Genomic DNA, 22689 nt, shown 5'->3' on the forward strand with positions numbered 1-22689 from the left:
TAATTATGAGGAGGGCTAGTTCATTCAGAAACGATTTGTGCAGTTCTAGGGTCTTAACAGAATTGGGAAGAGAAGTTAGGTATCGTTCCTCTTGCTCCAAACATCAATCCCGTAACACTGATATCGTGAAGTTGGTATTTATCTTTATAATACGGGATGGTTGGAACGTAGATTGCTCGTTTCTCCTCATGTACGTCTTCAGGTTGTCCTTTATACGTTTCAAACCTGATGGTGGGGGTAGATTATCATACCCTGAGACAGGGATTCGCTAATGGCGATTATGTCAATTCGTCTGTTACTGCCATTGTCGGCAGTTCCGTGGATTTCTTCATAGACGGTGTATTTTAGTTTTCTAAGGGCATCGGCCAGTTTAGTATAGAATACTGTGCACTTCTTTATAGTACACAATTACGACTCATTCTGTATATATCCTGAATTAGGTATTTTTATTAGCATTTGACATTACAGGCTTTATTTCAAACCCTTGATGTTACTATTCAATTTAATGTCTTTACAAATTATGGGAAATTAAAAAATTATTCTCGTTTATCAGAATGAGGCATTATGCATGCCAGCTTTAGTCATCATTAATATAAAAATATTATTTTAATTCTAATACATTTATTCATATAGTGAAAGTATTTAATAATAAAACTAATGAGCCTCTCTGTTTGGTCTGTGTTGTAGGAGTACCTCCACGTTTTGGTGCTCCATTTTGTAGTCCTCAAGAATCACTACCTCTGCTCAAACTTTCAAGTTTCATAAGTCCTCGGCAGGTGGGAAATGATCGGTACAGTGGACCATACAGTTGTCCTAATTGTACCAAAGTTTACCAACATCGGCCTTCACTTAGCCAACATCTGAAAAATGAATGTGGGAAGGAACCTCAATTTCAGTGCCCCTTTTGTCCACAGCGTACCACACAGAAAGGAAGTTTACGCAAGCACATAAGAAGACGACATACATCATGTCTTTGAAAAATAATTTAAATTATCTTTTTATTCCACTTATGTTTTTAATTTATGCCTGGAATTAGTATGAATGTTTAACGTTTAAATATTATTGTTTAATAAGTTGAGAATCTTATTCCTCGTGTGAATGTAATGTAGTTATTACTGTTAATATATAAATAAAACTTTCATAATGCATTTACTAGTGGATGTGCAATTACTTTCAGACTTTCATCGTTAAACATGAAAGCCTATTCAACATAACATCCAGCCATCAAGGTCTAAAAGGTTACCAGTTCATACTCATATGCAATTTTGTATTTTCATTTAATTTAATATTTATATTAAATTTGGTTTAATAAATACCAACTGTTTGAAATATCATGGAAAAGATTTTGAATTATACCAGTGCCTTAATCCAAAGGACTGTGAATGAACCATATTATCTTCTTCATTTCCTCTATACCATTTACTTCCTAGATGTGTTCTTTGTGGGATTGATCTTCACTAGTTCTATTTAAAAACACACACACATATATATATTTTTGGATTACAAAATTAGATTCTATGAAAGCTGTATCCAGTACTGTGAGAGAATTAAATGCATACATGTTTTTGAAGCACGTGTTAGCTTCATCATTAAAGAAGACAAAAGAATGAAACTTTCCTATTGGGTCTATTATCTAAAGTTAGCCTTCCTTTTTCTTCTGCCTTGATGATGGAGCTGACACCTAGCTCCAAATACTGCATATTTTTACGTCAGTTTGAATACTGTGAACATTTTAAAATAAAAGTACATATCTCTTGGATCTTAATTCACGTATTTTTATGTGTTTTTAGTATCTTCTTTCAGACTTTTTAATTTTTAATTAATCACTCCACTCTTTTAAGCAAATTATATTAAGATTGTGCTTTATTCTTAAATCAAAGAAAAGATTGAGTGTAGTAATTTGTTCGCTCTGTATTAATTGCATAAAATGATGTGTGTTAAATGCAACCTGAAATATGGCCATGAAAAACTCTTTGCATAAACTCTGCAAATATTTTGAAGCTGCAGTCACATATTAATCCTCTATTATTTAAAAAAAAGAGATGATACAATTACAAAATATAAATCAGATAGTAAGTTGTTTCTTTTTTCTTTTCCAAATGAGGAAAATTTTCGAAATTTAATGGTGGAATTTATAACAAACACCATTAAAATATATAAATATGATATACATGTTTTTTTTTTATAAAGCTTATAGGCAGTAAGTTTAAAGGTCTGAATCATGCCTTCTACATGATCGTGTAAAGAAAAAAAGAACATACATAAAAATAATATATTGTGACTTTCAATTTAAAACAATAATGTAACTTTTATTGTCACAACAATAATCACTTTCTATAACTGAATTGAAACACTCCCGTCAACAATGGGATTTCCTCTCCACACAGCAACGCAGTATTCGTTATTGCACTCCACAGACGACAATGACAATTCACTTGGATTATTGAGAACAACAATGTACTGCTAATCTCAACTAATGTTCACAAAGCACTATTTACAAAACAAAAAACTGTCAGTTCTCAGTTCACAGTTCGTTGCCTTAGCTAGTGCTTCTAGCTCATTCACTCAAGTTCATAGTTTATCGAACCCAAGACTTCCCGAGACAGTCCACTGAACTTCGAACTAAGGTCCCCCAACTGCGGGCCACCGCACATCGAACCAAAGACTCCGGATACGCTGCACTCACCAGGACATTCCCACAGTTGCGGACACATTCAAGTCGAACTCCAGTCTCGAAGCTGGCTTCACTGCTACACAAGACTGACTGGCTTGCTGTCCAAAAACTGAACTCTCTTCTCCTCGCGTCCTGTATTTATTACTAAACATAGTTTCCAGAAAGTACGATTTCATGAACAATCTCGTTACAGCAACCGGATCACGTGGCTTCTTTTGGAAACTTCCAGCTTCCCCCTCTTACGTCCGTCCCCTTTAGTTCGTGCGGCCACGCTGCACCACAGTGCTGGCTGACTTGCGTGTTTCCCTTTTCCGCCACCTCACGGAGCTCGACTCGTCTCCAGCGCACCCTGAGACAGCAGTCACAATATCAAAAATCAAACTTAACACAATGTTTTGTCTTTCTGGAGCAAATATGTACCATACCAGAAGATTTTAATAATCTTAATGCACAACAAAACCTTGAGTACTGATTTATGAGAAATATAGACTCAAAATTAAAATTCGACATAGATATTCATTGCCACACTCAACCTTTCGTACACCAAAATCAGCGATTTTCTTGAGAGGGGAGGCACTTTACGCATTAGAAGTTTGCGTTGGCTAAAAATGAACATAAAATTAATCACACTACACTTTCTATTGTTGTAAACACTGAGATCTAAAAGGAAGATGATATTACCATAAGGGGACTAGGAGAATAAGGGGACAATAAGGAGAGTAAAGGAAATACAAGGAGAATACAAAGGGAATATAAGAATACAAAGAGGACAGGAACGAAAGAGGGTTGTATTTTTAAGTTACTGTCATTTTCCAAGTTACCTCTCCCCCTCCCCCCATCCTAGTGAGGAGAATGATGTACTTCTCTGTTCGTTTCTAACTATCTGAGACATTTTCGCGATATGGCCAGCTCATTCAGCCTCAACATGCGGTATTCCTTTGTCTATCCAACATTGTAAATGTTTTCGGAAAATGTAGGATATAGTGTTAAAAGTTGTGTAATCAAGGTGGGTATAAATGTACTATCACTCTATGTTTTTTCATTTGTGAGCAGTAGCGGAGAAAGGAGGTTGCATTTTTATGTGACGGTCAATTCTCTAGTTACTCCCCCACCATATCTAGTGAGGAAAAGGATGTAGTTCTACATCAAAATAGCAAACTCTGTTGGTTGCCATGGTTAATAAAAAAAATGGACTAATAAGAGTGTGGTGAAATTTATGTTAGTGACATATCATAAGCAAGATACAGCTCAGTTTTTAGTTTGCTTCCTGAGTTTTGCATAAATTTTAGTAAAATTAGAATTGTTACTCTATACTCATAAGAGTGATACAACTTCTCTTTTGCATAATACAGTCTCTCAGACAATTCACGAAATTATGTTTAAATCAGGAGTTCATATGCTCTGACAAGTTTAACCTTTTTCAATAAAATTAGTTTATTTCAGGACTAATGGTAGAGGGAAATGGAGGACGAGTATGACAACAACAATAAGTGATGATAATAGCAATAAGCAATTTACTTTTGTTCTTATATTACATCCATTCTGAAGACAATAACAACTGGAGAGAAGGAAGTGAAGAAGAAGAAGAAGAAGAAGAAGAAGAAGAAGAAGAAGAAGAAGAAGAAGAAGAAGAAGAAGAAAGAGAAGACCAATATGACGATGATGAGGGCGGCCACACATATAACAATAGATAAGACATTATGGTAACATCTCCCCATGTCATTTTCAATTGATTTCTTTAAAATTTAATCCTTAAGTAAAAAGAAAACATCAGTCACTGAGAGACTGAGACTGTTACCAAACGTGAAAGCATCAAACCATCAATCAAAAAGAAATAAGGATGTCCTTAAATAAAATTATTTCTACAAAAGGGAAGTAAAACTAGAAGAACCGTGCAGTAGGTTTTCTTCACATATAAAAATCGTCTACCAGAATGAAAGGGCTCAGGGCAAAATTTTCCCAACCATTTCTCGCTGTAAAAATTAATTTCTGTTAACCATTATTCTTCCCTATCATTCTATTGTCGGAAGCAAATCTCAGAGGTGTAATTATTTACATGTCAGATTAATACTTGAAGATATACAACAACTATATCTGAAAGCATTACAAATCAAATAACATTTTCTCGTTTTATTTATTTCCTAATACAGTCTATTTGTGGCCTGTGTGTGGGTTAGTATTTTTATCTGATAAAATTACTGTATACTGTTTTACAATAACACATGTTCATCTAATCCATAAATTTTACGATATTATATTTTACATTTACTATATTATCGAGAGGAAAGAATGGAAAAGTACCAGGTCCAGGAGGCATATATATGAAAGTGCTAAAGTGTGGAGGAAGAAATATTATTGTTGTACTGACAAAATTATATAAGAAAATTATACAAGAAAGAAAGGTCCCATGTGAGATGAGATGTCTGAGCTCCATTTATAAGAAGGGAGATAAAAAACTTTGCTCTAATTATGGAAGTATTTGTGTCACAATTCCCACAATAAAAACATTTTTCAGAATAAACGAAAACAAGTTGGAGTGAAATATAAGAACAAAACAGATTTACAGCAGGCAGATCCTGCATAGACCGCATATTCACCTTGATACAAGTTTTACAGGCCTGTTGGGAAATATCTAAGGATGTAGGATTTATATTTGTTGATAATGAAAAGGCATATGACAGTGTTCCAAGAAAACTATTATGGCAGCCTCCGCAACAGGCTTCAATACCAGAGGAATTAATAGATATTCTACGATTAATTTATTCAGAAAATATATGCCAAGTCAAAATGGGTCCATGTTTATCTAAGGAATTCTATACTTCCAAAGGACTTTTTCAAAGATGTTGTTTATCATCACTAATTTTCAAATTTTATATAGATTATATGTTTAAGTAACTGGTCACGTAAATGACACACAATGGGAATACCTATTGATCAAAATTATTTCCTTCATAGTTTGCTGTTTGCTGATGATTAAGTACCATTACACAGGATGTTGAAGATGCTTCTTATATGATGAGAAAAGTAGCTGAGGAATTTAAACACTAACCATAAATTTTAACAAAACAGAATATCTAACTTCAGACACAGAGGAATATTTAATTATAGAAGACAAAGAAGTTAAAAACAGACAAGAAATTAAGGGCCGTATTCATAGACATTTTTAGCGCGGGTTTCCGGTAGATGATCAGCGTTTTTCGTATTCATAAACCAGTGTTAGCGATAGGATATGATTTGAATTCTGTACAAGTAACCAGTGGATAGCCGGAGCTAGCTTAGTACGCTCGTAGCATGTGCTGCGAAATGTCTATGAATAGCACCCTTAAATACTTACAGGATTTATTTTGGACAATGATGGGTCAATTGGATCTGAAACTGACAAAAAAATTAGTGACGCACCTAAGAAGAATGATTGGTATGTTAAATTCAGTGCTCTGGAACAATAATATTCTCTACAAGACAAAAAGACATATTTACCAAACCTTTGTCCAGAGCATTCTTTCATATGGGGCAGAAACGTAGACAATTAATTTCCTACAGGCGAGAAAACTATTAGCCACTGAGATGGACTTTGGAGAAGGCATCGAGAAAATTAAGATGGGATAAGACTCAGAACACAGTTATATGGGAAATGTTAGAAGTTAAAGACAATGTTTTGGAGGTGATAGAAGAGAGAAGTGACTTAAGTCGGATTGATTCATGATGATGATGATGATGAATGAATTGGTATGGACATGTTATGAGAATGTCGGAAGAGACTATACCAAAGAAAATTTTAAATTGGCATCCAAAAGGCAACATATGAAAAGGAAGACCAAAAGAAAAATGGATTGACAGAGTAAAGAAAAGATATGACTGACAGAGATTTGTAGAGAACTAAAATTAAGTTTGAGTGAAGAAAAGCCATTATTTATGAAAAATTCCTGTTAAAAATATTAAAAAAACATGAATTTATTTATTTTTTACATTATTTATGTTATTCCTACACAGCTTCATCCTTCCTTCCTTGTAGTATTACAAAATGTATACAAGAAGAATTCATAATGTACCATAAATGAGTATACTATTTTTCATTTATTTGAATTACAGTCATTTTATTGAATTATGTCTGATAAATAATTGATTAAATGGCGATCTTACTCGTGTTAATTATGTAAGCAGTGGCTTACAGCTGTTTCGGTGCTACTTGACACCATCCTCAGAGCCTACTAGATCTTGGCGCTATCTCAACTTTGCTGCCTGTTGTGTGAGTGCGTTTGTATGATGCAGAGTTGTGTCAAATAGTGTGTGTTCTGAAATTGATCTGTGTGTTAAGAATTTGATTAGGGTGTGTTTTAGTGTGTCTGTATATTTCATATTGTTCTAGTGTGTTGAGTTTTTGGTTTTTGGGTTGTATGTGTAGGATTTCCATGTTTGTATTTATGTTATTGTATGTGTGGTTAGCATTAGTTATGTGTTCGGCATATGTAGATGTATTGTGTCCTCTGGTTATTGCTTTAATGTGTTCTTTGTATCGAGTTTGGAATGATCTGCCTGTCTGTCCAATGTAGAAACTGTCGCAAGTATTGCATGTGAGTTTGTATGCGCCTGTGTGGTTGTATTTATTTGTTTGTGTGTTGAGATGTCTTTGTAGTGTGTTTTCTGTTCTGTATGCTATGTTGTATTTCTGTTTTCTGAATGAGGATGCAGACACGGAAATCCTACACATACAACCCAAAAACCAAAAACTCAACACACTAGAATATGAAGTATACAGACACACTAAAACACACCCTAATCAAATTCTCAACACACAGATCAATTTCAGAACACACACACAATTTGACACAACTCTTCATCACATGAACGCACCCACACAACAGGCAGCGAAAGTTGAGATAGCGCCGAGATCTAGTAGGCTCTGAGGATGGTGTCAAGTAGCACCGAAACAGCTGTAAGCCCCACATGCTTACATAATTAACACGAGTAAGATCGCCATTTAATCAATTATATTCAAGTGTTAAAAGTAGTGTACGAAAGAGTCAACATGGATTATGTCTGATACATGTATATGCAAATTCGCACATGCAGTAAACGTTCGATAACTCGGACCCTGATATATCTCGGACTTCGGATAACTCGGACCAAATTTTTTGAAAATAAAATATAAGAAAATATATAATATATAAAAAAAGATTGACAACTTTTTCAAACGTTCTGGTGGGAAAAACAACAACAAAGTGACAGATCAATCACCATCATGCTCCTATAATAGACCAATCGAATTACAGTAGACTGATTAATGCACTTATCCACTACCTGTGTTATTTGTGTTTTTGTTTTACCTGGTATGTATTGATAACCTTGTTGCATTAAAGTTCAGTATAATATTGCTACTGCATAGATAACATATGGTGTTAGTGTTCATTCCTAACGTACAACTTTATTTCCCTTTGATAAGATGGACTTTTCGTAACTCGGACAGATCTCCGCCCCCTTTAGTACGAGTTATCGAGCGTTGACTGTAGTTGGACTCCGTTTTTATTTTTGTGAACTGAAAGCTATAAATAATCCATAATCTCTTTTGATCTTATTGCATACCAGTAGGTACATAATTAGATACCGGTCACACATAACATTATTTTAACAAATACGTAATTTAGAAATATATATTTATGCATCAGTTGAGTATTTATTTTCGTGATAACTCTTTCAGAATTGACACAACTACATAATATAGGTATAATAAACGTATATAGCTGATCGATGGTAGTTTAGTTATTGTCTTCAAGAATTAGTCTGTAGATAAAAATCTGATCTTTACTAGGAACTAATATATCAACATAACATTTAAATCTCCCCACCTCATTTTTTTTAGGAAACATTAATGGACATGAAATAAAAATTACACTATTTAATTCCGTGTAAGCTAGTAAGATATTCTCCTTTATTTGTTAGTCGATTGTATGTGTATTTGTTACAGGACGTGTGAAAGAAGATGAAGAGTCAATGCAATACTACACAGACTTATTACCAGTCCAAGAGGAAGCAACTTTTATTACATACAGTGCTGGTGACAACTGTTCCAATAACATGACAATACCAAATGATGTAACAAATCCTTTGGAAACAGAAGATTTTTATGCTAAATTTGTGTGTGCAAAATGCGGAAAAATGTACAGTCAGAAACGCAATCTAACAACACATATGCGCTTGGAATGTGGAATGGAGCCACAATTTGTCTGTCCTCGCTGCAGTAAGAGGTTTACTCGTGTGACTAGTTTACGTAGACATATGAAAGGAAAAAATCAGTGTCATATTAGATTAATGTGAACAGTTAATAATCATAATTACAACTGTAATAATATTTGTTCTGATTCATAAATCAAAGGAATAGACTTTCAATTAATTTCAGTCCAGGTATATTCTGACATGTTAAGTAATTCTTCCAATAAAAATAAATTACATTTAACTTGCTAATTTTATTGAAAACAGTTATAGTAGAACCCCGATTTAAGGCAACCTCCATTTAACGTTTTTCAGCATTTAGCGTTGAAATTTCACTGTGCCAATAATTATTATACAGAGTGATTCACGAGGATTTACCGTCACTTATGGAGCTTATTTCCGAAGACATTCTGAGAAAAAAATGTCATATAAACATGTGTTCTAATCTCAATATTTTCAGAGTTACCATACGCTAGTTTGAAGTTGTTAGTAAAATACCTTTTTTTCTTTAGTTTTAAGAATAAAAGAATATTACAAATAGATAATGAACTATTGAGAAGTATCGTTTCTTTAATTGGCTAATGTTCTGAAGCTAAAAATATGTTGTTAATTGTTTTGTACAGATTTTGTTTTTCGATTTTTAACTAAAAAGTGCATTAATCTTATGCACTTACCATAAAAATTATTACAAATCATATGACTTTAGGAACTTGATCCTTTACAATTTAATTATGCATACTAATGTACTGTTTTGAAGAATTTACAAGCGTGGCGTGTTTTGTAACAATTGTTTGATAAATACGTAAGAAAAATATAATTTTGTAGTTAGAAATCGAAAAAACAAATCTACATGAAGCAACAACACAAGCTTCAGAATATAGCTAATTAGACAAATGATACTCCTGAATAGTTAAATCTTTATCTGTAATATTCTTTTACCCTTAAAACTAAATAATAAAAGTATTTTACAAAAAAACTTCAAATAAGTGTAACTCTGAAAATATTGAGATTAGGACATATGTTTATATGACATTTTTTGCTCAGAATGTCTTCGGAAATAAGCTCCGTAAGTGACGGTATATCCTCGTGAATTACTCTGTATATGATTAATGTATTTTTATATTCGATTTAGTCCACACCTGTGGAGTAACGGTCAGCGCGTCTGGCCGCGAAACCAGGTGGCCCGGTTTCGAATCCCGGTCGGGGCAAGTTACCTGGTTGAGGTTTTTTCCGGGGTTTTCCCTCAACCCAATACGAGTAAATGCTGGGTAACTTTCGGTGCTGGACCCCGGACTCATTTCACCGGCATTATCACCTTCATTTCATTCAGACGCTAAATAACTTAGATGTTGATACAGCGTCGTAAAATAACCCAATTTAACTTTATTCTATTTTCCATGAAACCCACATTTTACGTTAAAAATTGTTTTCAAGTGATTTTTTTTAATCTCTTCTAATGCATTTCGATTCAACTCGTAAAATCAGGACCTTCTAAATATTATATATAATTTAGAAGGTCCTGGTAAAATACAATATTTTTTAAGAATCTTTCTTTTGACTTGGCAACGCTGCTGTCTCATCGCCACATGATTCCCCCTCCCTCACCACATCTACATGAAACTGCGTTCCTATTGGTCTGCTAATTCCCACCTTTTACGAGAACCAATCACAACCAGAATAACACACAGCAGAACAAGACACAACCAGTCTGCTAATTCCCGCCATTTGTGAGAACCAATCACATTCAATGATGTAACAGTGCTCGCTGATGTGTGCGGTGTCAGTGTTACAAAAGTGAAGCGATGGAATTTTTCACCGTTATTGTACATATAATTAGAAAATAATTGTCGTGTAAAAGGATAACACTTTCTCTAGCGGAGAAAGTTAATTTAATTCGAAAAATAAAAACAATTTCAATTGCTAAGATATCCGAGATTGCGAGAAGAAGAAGACTTGATGGCACCCAGCTTATCCTTTGTTTTCTATTCCATTTTTTGTACAGGATTATTCATAATTTACTTAGTATTGTAGTTTTTTTCTTGAAATAAATTGCATTTTTGCAAAATTGTTGAAACATTTTTATACAAAAGTACCAAACCCCTGTGTCAATCCCCATTTAAGATTAATAAATTCCTAGTCCCCAGAAAAACGTTAAATAGAGGTTCTACCGTATGCTGTTATATTGTGTTATAATGACTAATTTATCAGATTGAGAAACAGGATTTATTTAAGGATTATGCAGTTTTGCAATTTTTCGTTTGATTGCTTTTTACATTCCTTGTAATATATACGATAATTGTGTTTTAAGATTTACCGTATGTGTAACATGTATTTTAAATACCATTCTTTTAATGACATTTTAACTTTGGGAACATTGTTTATGAGGTACCGTTGCGAGGGGTGACTTTGTGCCATTTGCGCATTTCATAAAAAAAACGTAAGGAAGTAGTCTTTAAGACCGTGGCAAGATTTTAAAGTCTGCTTCCTTACGTTTAGTAGTCTTGAAAACCTTGTAACGGTTTTAAAGACTACCGGTACTTCCTTACGTTTTTTTATGAAATGCGCGAATGGCACAAAGTCACCCCTCGCGACGGTAGTTACTTTATAAACTGAATGTATTAAATGATATTCTTAACTGTAATGTTTCATGCATAGGCTATAAAGTTCGTAGTTCAGGTTCTTCAGTATCTTGTAATAATCACTTCCTGATGAAGACGCGAAGCTGTAGGAGCACTACATCAGATAAATTATAATTCATCCTATGATATATAGGTCTAACCAGGGATTTTGAATCAAAAAGAGAAAGGAGAAGATTTTTTTGTAAGTGGTGCCTGAAGCGGATGTGTAACAAATTAATTTTTTACGTTTATGTAATATATTAAATTTATGCTTCTCTACGTATTCTGATTTCTACAAATTTGTATTTTAATTTCTAAATAACTATGCAAACAAGATTTAAATATGCCTATCCTCCTGGTATTAACCTTTGACTAACGTGGTGTCATAATAAATTGAGACAACAATAATGTGGTGAGGTCCAAAAGACGGCTGATGATTAAGTTGTAATAATATTAATATTTTTTATTTGAAATTAATTTTTAGTATTGGGTGCATTAGAGGAGTCTATATGGAGTTGAAAATGTAAATTGGCAGGGATTAACATTTATTATTCAATGCAAAATAATATTTAAAAATCAGCCTACAAAAACGTTGGTGTTAAATTCTTATACAAACATATCGGTACAAAGATATATAGCACTATGGGATGATGAAATAAGAAAAAGTGAACATTCGTATCTCTTTACAATGAGTGTTAAAAAAAAATTCTAACCAAAAACAAAAGCTCTTGAATAATGAAAGTGTTCAAAGTTACAGATTTTCTGCCATAATAATAAAATGATTAGGTACTCCTAGGCAGATCGTTATTTGCTTCTTCATTGTTGGCGAAACCTATGCCAGTTGAATGTTGAAGGTCATCTTCATTTTCTGATAGAACCACTTCTGAGGATGTGTAACTTTCACTCGAACTGGGAACTATCTCATCAGGACCATTATCACAATATAACCAGCTGGTTATAGCTATTTCGCAATCCACCTTCTCTTTGAAACAGAATTACAGCTCGACCAAGTCAAGTCTGCGAGTGGGGATAACAGGATGGAATGTAGAGGCAAAACACAGTTGCCACATAGGTCACTTGACGCTCAGATTTCATCGTGTGCACATCATTTAAAATACACTACGGAGCGCACGTATTTGTTGTCCTTGTCTTCAGATACAGGCAACAGTTACGCTGTCTCCCAGCCTTTCCCCTCATGCAACTATCTCCACGCTTGCCAATCAGAACGCCAAACCTCACTGTCAAGCAGAAGTAGAAGTACAGTCTATTTCAAAGCGTCTTAAATTGTTACCGCTCTATGAACTGAAGCGCAGTAGGAAAACTTTGCTGTCATATGAGACTGTACTGGTTTCCTCTCGTTACCGCCTCCTTTCACTACAGAACTGCCTCCAACTTCCCCTCTTGGCTTGCAGACGTAACTTGGTCGAGCTGTAGCATCATCATTACTAGTTGTCCACAAAAGAAACCGAAAATGGGGGGGGGGGGAGTGAGAGCAGAAAAAACTTACCGAAACAATGTAGTGCGGTCAAAATACTTCAGCAGTTACTTAGGGATAATTAACTCGAAGTTAGCGAGACAGTCAAGCCTATAAGAGATGGCAGAAAAAGACATTTGCAACAATTATTGCTACTGCGCGCGACCTCGTGGACTGCACCACGTTAATTAAAGATTAATCTGGACTATTGTTTCAACTTCTGTTTTGACTTTGCTGGAAACATCAGCATTGTCTACAAAGTTCTTGCCTCTGATTTAATCCTTTAGAGGACTAAATAGATGGTAAATTAAGAGGAAGTGAAATGTTGTGATACCACAGTTCAGTTAAGTTTTGTGAGTGATTTGAGTACATAGTTTGTGATGTTTTCCTATTTAATATAGCTTAATGGTAAAGCAAGAATGTTGTTTAAATATTATTCCACTCATACAAGTTTGTCAGCAATCATAAAACATTTTTGTCTTCTAACATAATTCTAATTAAGAAAGAACGGTTTAGAGACTGATATCTAGTGAGTAGGCCTATGTAATCTTTCATTGTGTTGAAGTAAGGCCTTAGAAATGGAAGGAAATTACAGAAAATAAGATATGGTACAAAATTCAGAATGACTTACTACATTGTTGTGAGAAATTGGTTTTGCCTTAAAAGAAATAATGTTCTGAATTACTATTCCTGCTTTCATATTTAAAAAAAAACATGTATCATAATGACAAGGAAAATATAAGTCATTTACTTATATTAATGTTGAAATAAAACTGTGCACTCTGCGTCAATTTTATTTTTATGCTTAGGCTAATAATATATTTTCCAAAATTGAAGTGAAACTGACTCAGATGAAGCGACCATGTTATCTTAAAAGGAAAATCAAACAAGTATTTCAAAGTATGCTGGTATTTCAAGAATTTCCAACAGCAAGATGGTTTCAGGTAGACCTCAACTAAGATATAGTGTCAATGTAAAAATTATTTCAAATTCATCAGATTTATAACTGGAATACAGTTTGGCAAGACAGACTGGCTTGAAATGACATTGTGAATTCAGCAGGCAGGAGGTTTCATACCTTATAATAATTATAAGACACTCTGTGGTCTATGGTCTGTCCCAGGATCTGTGGAGTAGGCTAGAAAGATGAAACAAGACCTAGGTGCAAGTGATATGTGGGAGGGCTAGGACCTAGACTGCTCTGGGGGCAGGCATTGCTTGAACGAAGCGAGCAATCACTTGCAGGAGAGGATAATTTCCATCTGAATTCTACTCTATCTTCTACTACGAGCATCTTACTCCTTAGCAGACTCGAGCTGATGCTGCCCGCAATACACTCCAGCACAGATAGACTCTGCCCCCATATATGCAAAGTTACTCCACAGATTCCTGAACAGACCATAGAAGTAGTAATAACAATGGTGGTAGTGATGAAGATGATATTATTATTATTTTATATTTTAGCATCCAAAATTTCATTGCAACAGCTTTTTACAAGACCTGTTATTCAATTGTCAATAATTATAGTCCCATTGCTCTAATTTCTGGCAGTCAATCGCGTTGCAGGTCAGCTACATTTAAACGTGTGCGTCTTGTGATTCGCTGATTCATTTCTTAAGGCTCGATAAATACTTAATATAATCGCCCGCCATTTTAGCTCTTTCGTTGGCGTTCGCAGAAAGCACACAAAGACGTTATTTGCCGCTCAATTATTTGCTGAATTACAGTGCGTTTGATTTATTATCATAGGAGGTACGAAATGATAATGTTTAACAGTGTGGCAAATAGATTCCTCGTATGGTAGCTCGGGAACGAAAGAACAAAAATGGCGAACGATACTACCCACCTAGACTTTATAGAGCCTTCACTTTCTAAGACGTAAGCAAAGAGGCAGAGTCACGCCGGAAATAACAGCGTTGGGACTATAGAAATTTGATCTAATATGAGTACCTAATTAATATATTCGCCGAAATTTTATGTTAGAAATGTTGAAGTTACAGCTCAAAAACGCATATTTGGAATATGAATGGCCTTTTGAGATTTTTCTGATAATTAATAATAATGTTATGCATTGAAAATAATTACTCATTCATTACTTTGACAGCAATAACGGATTATATCAAGATAAATTGATTAATATTAATTTTAATACTCTGACAAGTGCATAATACATACTCTTACTTTCATAAAAAAAAAAGTAATTTGCATGTGTGCTCATGTACAGTACTTGAAATGGAAATTTGAAGAGTACAAAGTAATATTGTTGTTCATCATTAAATATATTAAAACTAGTCAACACTATTATTTACTTCCATTCCTATCCACTTTGAATGCAGAAACCATACGTACTACTGGATTTCTTCATTAAGATATTGCCCTGTAGTATCACGTCTGATAATGTAATATTTTATGCCTAGAAGTCTTGTTATATGAGCCTAATCGTACATTTATTTAATGACATGATGTTTGGTGCATTAAATGTAAAATCACAGTAAGTTTCTTAAATGGCATTGACAGTAAGTAATATATGTATCGTAATTCTGAGATATTTAAACATTCCAAATGAGTAATTTTGCCAAGACATCACTAATGAACATTTTCTTTCTTTCAGAATTACCTTCACATGGACTGTGGTCCTACCCAGGGAATACAAGATTTGAAGAACAAGATTCCAACATATACAGCACTTACACTAATGTGGTGCAGAATAATAAAGCAATTGGACAGTTTAAATGTCCCAGATGCTCTAAAACCTATCGTCATTACCGAACTTTAAAAAGACATTTGAAGTTAGAATGTGGTAAACAACCACAATTTCAGTGTCCCTTTTGTCCAAGACGTGTGACCCACAATGCGGATTTAAAGAAACACATTAAAAGAATGCATCCTTTGAATTCTTTCATGTAAAAATACTTAAAATATATTTTCTGTGTTAATATCAATTTACTTAAATAAAACTAAATAATAGCCACATGAAATTTGTACATTAAAATATATTTTATGCAATTTCAGTGTTGTTTCTTAACTCAATGGCCTCATTTAAAACCTCCTGAACTTCCACTGCTCTCGAATTTAAATGTCCAGTATGTGGATGAATGTGAAGTATGCTGTAAAAAATCTATCAAAATAACTATGTAAGATTTTAATACACTTAGAGGCTATGCCGAAACTGCAGTATGTACAGACCCAGAAACAAAATTTGGGCCACCTGAATTTTCCAAGTTATAGCATACTGCATATGCTTATTGCTTACTGAGCTTATGCAGTATGTTATAACTGGAACTTGGAAAATTCAGGTGATCCAAATTTTGTTTCTGGATCTGTACTTCCTGATTGAGGTGTCTTAGTAAGATGTTTTGCTGTTATAAATCTCGAAACAGTCTTGTATTGTCTTGAATTCTAAAAACACACTTAGTTTGGGGTATTTTGAGTTTTGTGCATACACAGCCATTTTCTAGAATTTTACCAAAGCTAGTGCTCTAGACAGTATTTTTATGTTATTCACTCGCAAGACGTTGCTTTTTTATTCTTAAGAAATTAATGAAACAAACATATGAAATATAACTTTTATGACATAATACTCTAATTATTATGTTAACGGTACCATTCTGTATACAGATACATCTTCATTAGATTGGAGACGATCATTTGTCAACTTTATACATACTTACTCTTTATAATATATCTTTTAATGTTCATGATGATGATGATGATAATAATAATAATAATAATAATAATAATAATAATAATGCATGGGGAAATAGCGGTACTGAAGAAATAATTATAATAATAATACTGGTAATAACAGTGACAGTAACAATAACAGTAGGTCTAATAATAATAATAATAATAATATTCCTAAAATGATGATGATAATGATTGTAGCATATTGTCAGGAAACACTGTTGGCTAGAGTGAAAAAAGGTTGGGTTTATCTTTTTCACTTCAGTTTCTGCAATAAGAGTACTATAGTCGCGACGCTGTTATTTCCGGCGTGACTCCACCTCTTTGCTTACGTCTTAGGAAGTGAAGGCTCTATAAAGTCTAGGTAGGTAGTATCGTTCGCCATTTTTGTTCTTTCGTTCCCGAGCTACCATACGAGGAATCTATTTGCCACACCGTTAAACATTATCATGTCGTAACTCCTATGGTAATAAATCAAACGCACTGTAATTCAGCAAATAATTGAGCGGCAAATAATGTCTTCGTGTGCTTTCTGCGAACGCCAACGAAAGAACCAAAATGGCGGGCGATTATATTAAGTATTTATCGAGCCTTATGAAATGAATAATGTCTTCATAAGTGAATCACAAGACGCACACGTTTAAATGTAGCCGACCTACAACGCAATGGCTGCCGGAAATTAGAGTGATGGGACTATAGCTGGAACTGTGAATTTAATTCAGCAAGTATTTTTTTGTCTTTTCGAATCCTGTGGTAAAATTGCACAAAAGGTCGAAAAATGAGTTTTAAGTATCACGCTTGCTTTAACTGTGTCAGTGTCTAACCTGTTCCATTTGTCATTCGAAAATTAATTCATGAGGGAAACACACATTCAACTGAAGCATTAATCCCAGGGAGACAGTGAATTCAACTCCAGTCAAAAAATCTGACACATCTGCATTGTTCTCAATAAATGTTTTAAAAATTTGTACCCTCATATCTTCGACTGTCAAATTATTTAAACAAAGTCACGATAAAGACATCATTTTCTTAGTATAATTATAAATTATCCATTTTTTAATGTAACTTATTGAGGCGTCATAGAATTTTTCACATTTACTGCACAACGAAAATTATGTTCATAAATTTCTCTTCCCCTGCAATGTGTAAAGCAATGACTGATTTTTTTGTGGTTAAAAATATTGTGCCTTTCTATCTTGAATTTTATCAGTGAGTGATTTGAGAATTGTGAAAAGTTCAATAGCCATCATCTTCTTACACTCAATTTTTTTAGTAAGTTACGATTACTATACATTTTTACTTGAGACAAAAAAAACTGAAGACATAAAAACTAAGTCGAGGAAATACGACTTCAAACCAGGGAAAAAAGAAATAATTCTGTCAAAAGCTAGAAAAAGCAATATTGATTAATACCGAATATTTGCAGAATTCTTTAAGAGTTTTCACATGAATTATTTAAATATGAAAATACGAAAAAATCTTGCAAACAATAATTGTTTCTATGTCAACTAGTAATAAGTTACTCGCACTTTGAATGCTATTGTGTAGGATATTCACAGCACAACCCAGACCTAGATTATTTCTATTTAATTTCAACTTTATTTTGCTGGAAACATTGTTGTTGCCTTCTCGATTAACTCTGCCAAAATGTAAAGTTTTCCGTTTCACATTATTGAAGAGCAGCATTTTCACCATAACCTACGTTTTGATCTGTTAATTTATATTTTGTTGAGAAGTTCCAAAGTTACATCTGTGAGAATATCTGAGGTTCCCTGTTTCATATTAATAAAGAGCAGCATTTTCACTATTATACCTATTAATGGCACAAAATAACTTACAAGTACAGGAATTATTTTTGTACTCTTGTGATATACTGTCAATTATTAAAGAAACAAACTGCATTTTTTCTAACTCGCAGACAACTTTCTGCATGACATATGGTGCTTAGAAATTTACAACAATGTCCTTTGATTTCTGAAGAGTATATGAGAATTTTTTTTCTGGTGAACAGTTCTCAAACAATTTCCAATGTACAATCATCGAACTGGAACTATGACTCACTCACTGCTAATTCATAACACTGCTGTCAGGTTTAACAGGTACAACAAAGTTTATAAGTTTCTCATAAGTCAAAACAGATTGAAGAACTAATTTATGTTTTTGAGATTTCAAATGATCTGAAATATCTTTCACCATGAACCATGGAAAACACTGAATTACACTTTAAACACATATCTATTTTATTGTCGATGTCCTTATACCTCTTTATATATGGAAGTTAATTTTGTAATTTATCACAGAACTTGCACTTCAGCTTAGGTTTAGGAGCCATTACAAAAGTCAAACACATACTAAGAAAAAACACCCTCATTTCAATTGCCGTGCCATAAAACCGAACATCTTAACATTTCAACCACAACCAAGCAACTGTTGACTGTTACCATTTTTTTAAGGCAGGGTGCGCACAGAATCAGATGCGATGTAGCGCAACGCAACACAACACAACATTTTGTCTGATAATACTTGACTTCCATCGATTTCTTATGATGTGATTCACATAAAATCGGATACGACAAGACAGTCTCAAGCAGACATGAGGTAACACAGGAGACAACATTGGATGACTGCTCAAACTTGGTCGTTAGAAGATGCTTTGATGGCTGAAGCATATTGCGCATGCGTGAATAGCCATATCCATGATTGCAAGCTTCCACTATCTACAAATACTATTGCTGTGTAGTGCATATTATTCAGAATGGAGCTCGATGCGGATAAATCAGTTGTTTTAGTACAGGAAAGACCTGTTCTGTGTAATCCCATTTTGAAACAATATCACGACAATAATGTGATTTCTAAAATGTCGGAGGAAATTGCAAATGAAATGAGAACACAAGATGAATAATAACTAATAATAATTTGTAGTAGGTCTACTTCTCTGCTCTGTATTATCACTCATTATTGATTTAATGTAGTTTTTAATCAGCAGTAGCGGTCCACCCCTGTGGAGTAACGGTTAGCGCATCTGGCCACGAAGCCAGGTGGCCCAGATTTGATTCCCGGTTGGGGCAAGTTACCTGGTTGAGGTTTTTTCCGGGGTTTTTCCTCAACCCAATATGAGCAAATGCTGGGTAACTTTCGGTGCTGGACCCTGGACTTATTTCATCAGCATTATCACCTTCATCTCATTCAGATGCTAAATAACCTGGGATGTTGATAAAGCGTCTTAAAATAACCTACCAAAAAAAAAAAAAACAGTAGTGATACTCATTCTAGTGAAATTTTTTAAACATTTCTCGTCACTTCTCAGTTCTTACATGAGCCAATTTAGATCACGTCTATCTAAAATCTGTATTTATTCTGCTCTTCTTCTTCCTCCAAAAAGGAGTGACAGTGCATCCCAAAAACACATCGTCCTCATTCACTGACAACATTTTCTATGCTAGAGTAGTTTTTAAAACACAAAATCAGTAGATTAGTTGTTGCGAGGCATTGTGAGACACTATAAAGCAGAATGTTGCATTTTGAAGAGCCGTAACTGATTCTTTGTGCACCTTGCCTTAGAGTTCAAATTGAAATAACATGGTCATGCATCGAAAATCCACAAACTGCATTGTTATGACATGGATAATCACGAGTTGTGTGACTCCTATGGAAAACAGAAAACACAAGATAATAAAATTATTCTTGCAAACATTACTTTGCGGCTCTGGAATTTCGAGAAATATAACGTACATTATTAGGAATTCTTGTTTCCAGATTGGGTTTAGTTTTTATATTGGTGTACAGTGAGTCTCAGCAAATGTTTGCAGTGTTTCTGTTGGCTGACCAGCAGCAGGTCCTCTCCACCACTACTGCCGCTCCTTGCATTCACAAATGCTTTGCTGGATTAAAACTTCAGTACTATGTTATATTAATAAATTCAATACGTTTTCAGAATTGCACATACCTGTTTTATGACTAACCGCTAACTATACTGATTCTGCTATTCTCATGTGTTCATCACTCCTTACTGAACTTTATCCTATCCTTCTGATATCAGATTTTTTTGTGTGTGTATATTGTGTCCTCTGGTTATTGCTTTAATGTGTTCTTTGTAGCGTGTTTGGAATGATCTGCCTGATACAATACATCTACATATGCCGATCACATAACCAATGCTAACCATACATGCAATAACATAAATGCGGACATGGAAATCCTACACATACAACCCAAGAACCAAAAACTCAACACACTAGAACAATACGAAATATATAAACACACTAAAACACACAGATCAATTTCAGTACACACACGCTATTTGACTCCACACTTCAACACCTTTCAACAATCAAACACACCCACATAACAGGCAGAGAAGTTCGAGATGACGCCAAGATCTAGTAGGCTCTGAGGGTGGCGCGTGAAGCACTGAAACAACTGTAAGCCGCACAAATCTTACATAATTAACAAGAGTAAGTCCGCTAGTTAACCAATTAATTAAATCAAGTGTTAAAAGTAGTGTACGCAAGATTCAAAATGGAAGAAAAAGAAGCAACAGAACAAGAAATGGGAAACAAAACATGTATTCCGCTACCAAAGAAAAGAAAGAATGAAATTGTATTCTGAAATATTTTCTTGTAGTAATATTTATATAGTCTTTTGTTTCATGTAAATTTATTTTTATGTAAGCAGAAATTATAAACATAAAACAAATGAAACTAAAGAAACGAAATAAAAATTATATTCATAAATACTTTCTTATAACTAGGTCTATATGATTTTATATTTCATGTAAGTTTATTTTCATGAAAATAAAAGTTATGAAGAAGAAAGAGACCTAAACAAATAAAACTACAAAGAAAGAATTAAGAATTACATTCAGTAGTGAATGTATAGCCCAAAAACACTCTTTTTACCTATTACATTATTTTTACATATCATAACAATCAATGACAATAACATTCTAGGGTAAAAAAAATATTCTCGAATACAGGTCATGTTAAGTCATTATTTCATGTGGAATTTCAAAGATTCGTCTAAAGTGTATAACATAGTAGGCCTATTATTCGCATGCAATTACTATATAAAAGGAGGTAATGATAGTCTTAATAATTCTAATCCACTTCTGTTTTTAACAATATTAGAAACTGTAAACATAATGGATTGCTACAAATTAATTTTCAAAACTATGCTAATATCTTGAATTCATTTCTTTCCAGCATCAACATCTTCACAATATTGGCCTCTTCATCAGAGTGCGCTATTTCAACAGCCAAGTGTTAATTATAATCAGACTTCAGTACGTCGTTATGCAGATGTTGGACAATTTGAATGTCCAAAGTGCTTGAAAACGTATAGTTATTATCGAACATTGAAGAGGCATTTAAAATTAGAATGTGGCAAGGAACCTCAACTACAATGTCCTTATTGTCCAAAACGCATGATCCATAATTCGAATTTAAAGAAACACATTTCCAGAATGCATTCTGCAGATTGCAGTTAATAATGAACAATAGGGCACCTATATAAATGATTATCATTATTTATTAGAAGCTATTGTAATGGACATACTGTCTTAAACATGATGCTCTCATTTTCAGTTTTATAGTCAGTATTGAGCCTGTTATCATTGTTAATTTATGAGAATAACTTCTTCTTTATTTTTTAATGTGTGCAAATATTATTTTTATCAATATTAAATTAACGCCTTTTTGTTGGCACTTAGGTATGTATTATGACCAAGATGCAGGAGTTACAAGCAACAATTTCTATAATATTAAAAATAAGATAGTGCTCAGGAAATATTTATATATCTATACAGAGTGGAAGTGAAATTGCCTTGCAGATTAGGATCGTGATTTTTGTCCATATCGATAGGAAATTTAATAAAGAATAATTTGTCCGTCTGGCGTATTTCAATAGCATGGATGGTTTAACCTCTAATTTCAAATCACTGAATGATACAAGCAAGTGGCAACTTCGAGGTAGAGAGCAGCTCACCTACCAAGACAAACCAAGTTCGTTGACCTCTTACATCTGTATCATGAGTA

General features: G+C 33.9%; 1 protein-coding gene across 30 annotated transcripts in view; it reads left to right on the forward strand.

Moving 5' to 3' along the window:
* LOC138713728 (longitudinals lacking protein, isoforms H/M/V-like) overlaps positions 1-22689 on the forward strand; it is a 614547-nt gene that overhangs the window by 249214 nt on the left and 342644 nt on the right. Inside the window, exon 6 of one of the 30 annotated variants that reach the window (XR_011335972.1) lies at positions 688-799. The exons of 27 other annotated variants lie outside the window; for them this stretch is intronic. Coding sequence is in view for 2 of the 3 variants with exons in the window: in XM_069846070.1 (XP_069702171.1) it covers positions 8637-8986 (350 nt within the window). In the remaining variant the exon portion in view is untranslated. Of the gene's footprint in view, positions 1-687; positions 800-8636; positions 9002-15584; positions 15980-22689 lie in introns of those variants that run through there. 2 more of the 30 variants (XM_069846085.1, XM_069846070.1) reach the window with 2 other exon arrangements.

The sequence above is a fragment of the Periplaneta americana genome, chromosome 14 (assembly GCF_040183065.1).
Source record: "Periplaneta americana isolate PAMFEO1 chromosome 14, P.americana_PAMFEO1_priV1, whole genome shotgun sequence".
Taxonomy (NCBI): domain Eukaryota; kingdom Metazoa; phylum Arthropoda; class Insecta; order Blattodea; family Blattidae; genus Periplaneta; species Periplaneta americana.